This window comes from Elephantulus edwardii, unplaced genomic scaffold (genome assembly GCF_000299155.1).
Source record: "Elephantulus edwardii isolate Elephantulus edwardi_28Jun2011 unplaced genomic scaffold, EleEdw1.0 scaffold00034, whole genome shotgun sequence".
Taxonomy (NCBI): domain Eukaryota; kingdom Metazoa; phylum Chordata; class Mammalia; order Macroscelidea; family Macroscelididae; genus Elephantulus; species Elephantulus edwardii.
The window spans coordinates 10,132,550-10,139,624 of record NW_006399784.1 but is presented as its reverse complement, the minus strand read 5'-3'; the positions used below and the strand labels follow the sequence as shown (position 1 = coordinate 10,139,624).

General features: G+C 35.2%; 1 protein-coding gene across 1 annotated transcript in view; it reads left to right on the top strand.

Moving 5' to 3' along the window:
* The window catches only part of POU1F1 (POU class 1 homeobox 1), a 50,123-nt gene that overhangs the window by 14,769 nt on the left and 28,279 nt on the right, over window positions 1–7,075 (top strand). The window contains exon 2 of the mRNA XM_006884443.1: window positions 1,106–1,177. Within this exon, the coding sequence (XP_006884505.1) occupies window positions 1,106–1,177 (72 nt within the window). The remainder of the gene's footprint in view (window positions 1–1,105; window positions 1,178–7,075) is intronic.

Genomic DNA, 7,075 nt, shown 5'->3' with positions numbered 1-7,075 from the left:
ATATGTTTACGGCATTGAAGTCTATGGGGGAGAGAATAGTCTAAAAGTATTATATTTTAGGGCATTATTTTTATCGTAGGAGTATGCAATGAGGGTTGCAGAGTAGATTATATTTGGGGGTAGGGGGGGGGGTTTGGGGAGGGGGGGGGGGATTGTGTACCAATGAGGGGGTTTTTCTTTTGCTTTTCAAGGAGAGGAGCAAATGGGGGGGGGAGGGGTTTGTGCGGGGAGAAGGGTGCAACAATGAATGAATGGAATCCCAAAACCTCTGTAGATGTTCACTGAAATGAAAAATAAACAACCTAAATTAAAAAAAAAAATACAAGGATAAGTAGCAGGATGTGTATAAAAGTCCAAAGATGAAAAGGAGGGTTGTGGAGGGAGGGACTGAGGGTGGAAAGGGAGGAAAATCGAGTTGCTGAATTTGATGGGTGGAGGGAGGGGGTGAAGAATTAAAAAGGATCCAGTGGGGACTTGGAAAGATGGGATAATAATGGGCATATATGTCAATGGTGATTAATTTTATAAAATTAATGCAATTAAATACAATGTGTTGGAATGACTATAAAATACAATGTGAATGAAGAAATGTGTGAAATAAAATGCATAGAAATTTTGTATGCAAACCAATAAAAACTTTTTTTAAAAAGTGTAAACTAGTCAAAAATTTCTGTATTAATTCTTGCAGAGAAAGACTGCTTTGTAATACTGTGTTATACAAAAATGCTAAGAGATAATTCCTCTAGTCAGTTTATGCTCTTATCAATGTTGAATTGGACCCCAAGGATTCTAAAAAACCCACAGCACGACAGTTTCATGAGGTACACAGAACAGAAGGTTAATTAGTTGATGCTGATTTATGATCTTATTATTTGAAACAAACCTTAATTGCTTATTTTAACCTTATCAGAGAAATTTTCTCTTACATGAGGAAAAAAAATTACCAACATACAACTTTAAAAGTCACATTAATGTGCATATGTATAAGAAATGTGTCTTCAATTTTCACATATTTTTCTTACCAATCCCAATCTATTTTTTTTTCCTTCAATCTAAACTCTTAAATGTTTCTACATACGCTTGGTGACAATTTTTGGAAACACAGCAACAGGACTTCACTACTCTGTTCCGTCCTGTCATTATGGAAACCAAGCATCAACCTATGGCGTAATGGCAGGTAAGGAAAATGTCATTAAGATTACACCGGGAAATGTTTACTGGGGGTCTTAGGACTGATGGATTCATAATCAGAGAGTGTCTTGAAATGTTGATCTTTTAACTGTGGAAATTGCTGGTAAAGAATCCACTTACTAGGATTTTCCCTACTCATCGGTGCTCTCAGAGGCCAAGGTGGTTATTTATAGCTGATTGCCCCTCCACTACCTTGAACTACTATGTTTCAGAACTCTAGTGTTTTCTTATATGACAAATTATTCATTGCTATTTCCTGATTGTATGTTTGGACTTGCATACAATAATTTTAGGCAAGGCTATTGAACACTTTTAGCTATTTAATTTAGATAAAAGAAAAAAAAATTAATTCTTCAGTTGTACTGACCATATTCCAGCTACTCATGCTGTTACTATTTTGGACAGCAAGAATGTACAGACTTTCTCCACCTTTGTCCAGCTAATCTACAAAGTGAGAATAAGACATTAACCTAGGGCTAAAAGAGGCTTGTAAGAACTTTAATGAGTTGGTTGAAGATTTGGCATCCGTTTCTGATTTCCTCATGAATCTTAACTGGCAGCAAAACAATCAAGGTTTCATACATTTCTCCTCTCAATAAAAGAAACATAGCTATAACATAGTTACTTATCACTGACACTTTAATAAAATCCTTTAATAAAATGACTTTAGAATATAGCATCTAAAGAAGGAGAAAAGCTAGTCACTCATTAGGAAGCTCACTGATTAATTTTAGAGAATTGCCAGATTAAAATATTTTGGTTAATAAAAAGTGCATAGTTTAATTGTACCCAGCTTTGAGTTGTCTTCATGAATTACTTGATTGCTTACACTGTAGCAAGTAGAGAACTAGTTTGAGTGCTATAATAACCTACAGAATTTGTATGAAAGAGTGTGTGTGTGTGTGTGTGTGTGTGTGTGTGTGTGTGTGTGTGTGTGTGATTTATTAACAGAGAGGAATTCTGAGTGGAGGAATAATACATTAAATGAGTCTTTTCTAATTCATTTGTACTTTGTTATGATTCAGAATAAGCAATGTCAATAAACATAGATGCATCCCTATAGTTTGAAAATATTTTTGATTTGTGTGAAAGTTTACAAATAATGTGGTTTTTCATTTAAGCATTCATAGGTATTTTGTTTTATAACATGAAATAGAATTGATTGATGTAACTAATAATACTGCCTGGTCAATCTCTAATTATGTATTGCCTTTTGTTTCATCATCTAATTTATCTATTAATTTTTACTACCCTCTCCTCCCTTCCAATCTCTGATAATCCTCTAAGACTGATTGATTCTTCCTGTGTGTAAACTTTTCCTTAGCTTTTTCATGATGTTCGTCTTATCCTATAATTATCCTCTATGACTAACTTATGTGACTAAGCATAATTATATCACTCATCCATGTCGTATAGTATTTACAAATTCTTGGTTGCTTTGGAGTGATGCATAATACTCCATTGTGTAAATGCACCATATTTAGCCATTTGTCTGTTGCCCTGTATTTTAGAAGCACAATTAAGAAAAAAACCCCAAAACTTACGTATTCTCAAAATTTCTCAGTTTGCTATAAAAATACTTGAATTTTTAAAGTAAAATAATAATATGGCTGAAAAAAAAAACACTGGTTTATTTTATATTAAGGAATTCTGTATTCTGTATTAACTAGTATTTCCTTGTGATATGGTAAAAACATATTTTTAATTATTATTTATATATTGATATGTCTTTAATTATAAGAAGTAAAAAAAAGCTTTATTTGTCATCCTCTTCAAAAGCTGGTCATTTAGTTAATTTGAATTCATCATTAAGTAGGCGAATTCCAAGCTACTTAATGATGAATTATTTTTATCGTCAGTAGTAACATGATGTCTGTGGAGACTCAGGTGTATCTACATATTCATTCTGTCCACCAGGAAGGCTGCATGCCCCTAAAGGAAAGACAGTAAGGGTCATTCATAGCCAACACCATGAATTGAGCACATTTTCAGCCTTATTCTGAAAACTTGCACAGAGGTAATGACTGTAAATCAGTTAGAGCTAGCACAAATGTGCAATCAGTCATTGACCTGGGCTAATAATTCTTGCCCCAACACCTTTTCTTCCCCACTATATAGCCCTGGTGCATAGCATACCCACTGTCTAACTAAAAGGTTTATAGACTGAATCCACAGGACACTTCTCTAAAAAAAGATGGGAACTCTTTTCACGTAAATATTTACTATCTTGGAAACATTATGTAAGATGACTATGAATCAGAATCACCTGAATAGTAGAGGATAGGTGGGTTATCCACCAAATCAAATTGATTGTTGATATCTTAATGAGTTTTCAGCTGCCCTGAGAATCCTGACAGCTTTTTCTGCTTCCTTGATGAGATCTAGCATGTCCTTGTTCACATTGAGAATCAACATCCAGCTTGGTAGATTTTGCTGGTTTAAAATCCCTCAAGAAAAAACTAATCTAATCCTCTTCAGTTAGCCTTTCCCTCCCTTATATTAGATAGATGATAGATGATAGATAGATAGATAGATAGATAGATAGATAGATAAAAAATAAAGATCCCTGCACGAGCCCAATAAAATGATTTAAATACTAGCTTTGTGACTAAACATAAAACCACAGCTGATGAGCTAATTTCAACTCTTAGAGATCCTATAGGAAAGAAAAGGACTATCTGAAAGGGTTTCCATGACTGTAAAGCCTTAACTCTGATGCAGAGCAGCTGGTGTTCTCAAACCATCAACCTTTCAATTAGCAGTCTGGAATTTTAACCCCTATGCCAACAGAGATTTGTGCATTGTGACCATCAAGAGGGAGATGATGATATTAAAATTCAAAGGCAACTTAAGTGCATAGTTTGTATGCCACAAAGGCCATGCCAATCTGGACGTTTGTATGCACCAGCAGCTGTGCAAAAGAAAGATGGACAATCATCTACTGCGCAATTTACAGTCTCAAAACCCCAATAATTCTTCATCTATGAGTTCGTTCAGTGGCAATGAGAGAGTATTCAAAAGTGTCACTTACATCCTTCATATAAAACTGAGTATTCTTTGTCACTGAAAATAAAAAAAGCTTATTAAGGAGAGATAAATTGGCTATTATATCTGAAAAGAAATATATGATTAAAATGTAAGATGCTTTCTAATTTATCAAACTTTGTATATTTTTATATATATTCAGTATTAATATTTGCTTCATGGCATGTTAAACTTTGAGTCTGAATTGTCTTTCAGTCTCAGAGAGACTTTACAAGTTGAGTTATAAACAAGAATTCAGAAGTAAAAGAAAAAATATAAAACACACATTAAAAATATAGTTGTGTCATTTGAATCCACTGCAAATTTCAAGGCATTCTTTAAATCATGGACTTCTACATATTTTATACAAGTATTTTATAATCAAAGACAGATGTAGTGCCACATACACTATACAAGCATGTAGCTATATTACAAAGTATGTGGCATCACCTTATCTAAACATGATTGTTGTATTTTCTTTTTTAAAAAATTTATTATTAATTTCAATGAAAATTTACAGAGACTTTGGATTTCCATTCATTCATTGTTGTACTTTTCTCCTCACCCAACCCACCCCCTAGTACAATACCCTCTTAAAAAGTAAAAGAAAAATTCTTTCATTGTTTTACAATCCCTCCGCTGAGTTCCACTCCACTCCAGCCTTCGTTCCTGACTCCTGTCATGACAAAAAACTCAATCACATATCCCCTTCAAACAGTTTTCTACCTTATCTGTTTCAATGCATTATACATTATTGAAGGCATCTTTCTCAGTCTCTCCTCAACCACGATGTCAGTCCTGTTTTACAATAGTGGCACCATGCAGCATCTGTCCTTTTGTGACTGAGATACTCTGCTTAGCACAATGTCCTCCAGGGTCACCCATTTTGAATAATATTTCATGAGTTCCCTGTTTTTCAATGCAGCATATTATTCCATTGTGTGAATATATCACAGCTTCTCCATCCATTTATTTGTTGATGGGCACTTAAGTTGTTTCCAACTCCTTGCTATTGTGAACAAAGCTGCAATAAACATGGGTGTGCATATATCTGCTTGGGTGTCAGTTATGGTCTCTTTGGGGTATATTTCCAGTAGTGGAATTGCTGGGTCAAATGGTATGTCTATTTGCAACTTTTTGAGAAAGCGCCATACTGCCTTCCTCAGTGGTTGCACCTCCCACCAACAATGAATAAGTGTTTCAGTTTCTCCACAACCTCACCAGCATTTGTTGCTTGCTATTCTGTTAACTTTTGCTATTCTGACTGGGGTGAGATGGTATCTCATAGTTGTTTTAATTTGCATCTCTCTTAGAGCTAGGGATTTTGAACATTTCCTCATGTGCTTGTTAACCATCTGAATGTCTTCTTTGGTGAAGTGTCTGTTCATATCCTGTGCCCATTTTTCTATTGGATTCTTTACCTTTATCTTGTTGTGGTGGGTTGTTGTATTTTCTATACTCTTACATTGGAAGCAGGAGTGGCATCCACTTCCTCTGGAAACTCTATGGACTTTAAGAAACCACAATGGTTACAGAAAGGCTCCAGGTGTTCTATTCATAGGGTTGTTATGAGTCATTCTAGACTCCACAGCAATCAACAACAACACCAATACTTGTACAGTCACATTTATTTTGAGCATTTCATTAAACTAATAACACAGTGGAAGAAAGAGCTAATTCTAATATTTTGATAGGCTTTCATGGAGATCTTTATCAGATTAATTTCGTGTAGGTACATCATGCTCTAGGTGTGAGTTCACTACAAGGAAAAAAGTTAATGTGGGGAAATTAAATAAAAGGTGTTCTACTCCTTTTGATAAGAAGTGGATAATGAGATAGAAGGTTATTAGGTTAAAGATTATTAGAGATGAACATTGCCTTCTTCACCCAGGTTAATATACAAGATAAAATGTATTACCTTGGTAGTTATTATGGAGAAATGGTCTAATTTGAAAAGTATCTCCTCTTTCTGGTGCTCCCGTTTCTTTTCCTCGCCCTCCTCTTCTACTTCTTGTTCTTGTTACTCCTCACCCTCATCCTCTTTTTTTCTTCTTTTCCTTGTGTTTTGTTTTAATTTCTTTCTATTGTTGTTTTTAAGTATCATTGAGTTGCCCGTAATTCCTAGCAGCTTTATGCACAAAAGGGCTGACCCTTCCCCTAGCCTGAGTCAATCTCACTCCCTCTGACACACCTAACTTATTATGCTAGTTAGTGCATCTATTCATTTCCTGAAGGTCTTCCTTTTGTGCTATCCCTTTACCTTTCCAAGCATGAAGTCCTTCTCCAAGGACTGGTCCCTTCTAGCCACATGCCCAAAGATAGAGCTTCAAAATCCATGCTCTCACTGAGCCACTTGGCTTCACCCTTTCCAGGACAAACTTGTTTATTCTCCTGACAGTTTATTTAATGTTCAATATTCTTCTCCAGCACCACAACAAAGGCATCAATTCTTTGTCTGTAATCCTTACTCATTGTCCATCTCTCTGATGTGTAGCAAGTAATGGCAAAGACATGACCTGGATCAGGTGTATCTTAGTCTCTAGACTAACGTTGTTGTTCTTTAGCATTCTGGAGAGGTCCCCGACAACAGCTAGTCTTTTGATTTCCTCATTGCTGGTGTCAAGAGTGTTGATGGTGGAACAAAACAAGCTGAAATCTCAACCTCTTCTCTATTAGAGTGCTATCAATTGCCCCAATGGTAAGAATCTTTGTTTTCTTGATTCTAAGCTTCAATCCTTATTGAAAATTTAAAAACTAAATTTTAAATTTTGGCAAATAAGATTATGTTATCAGCATAAAGCAGGTTGTGGAGAAGGCTTTTTCCTCAAATGCTGTTGTCACATTTTCCTTCATAAAATTC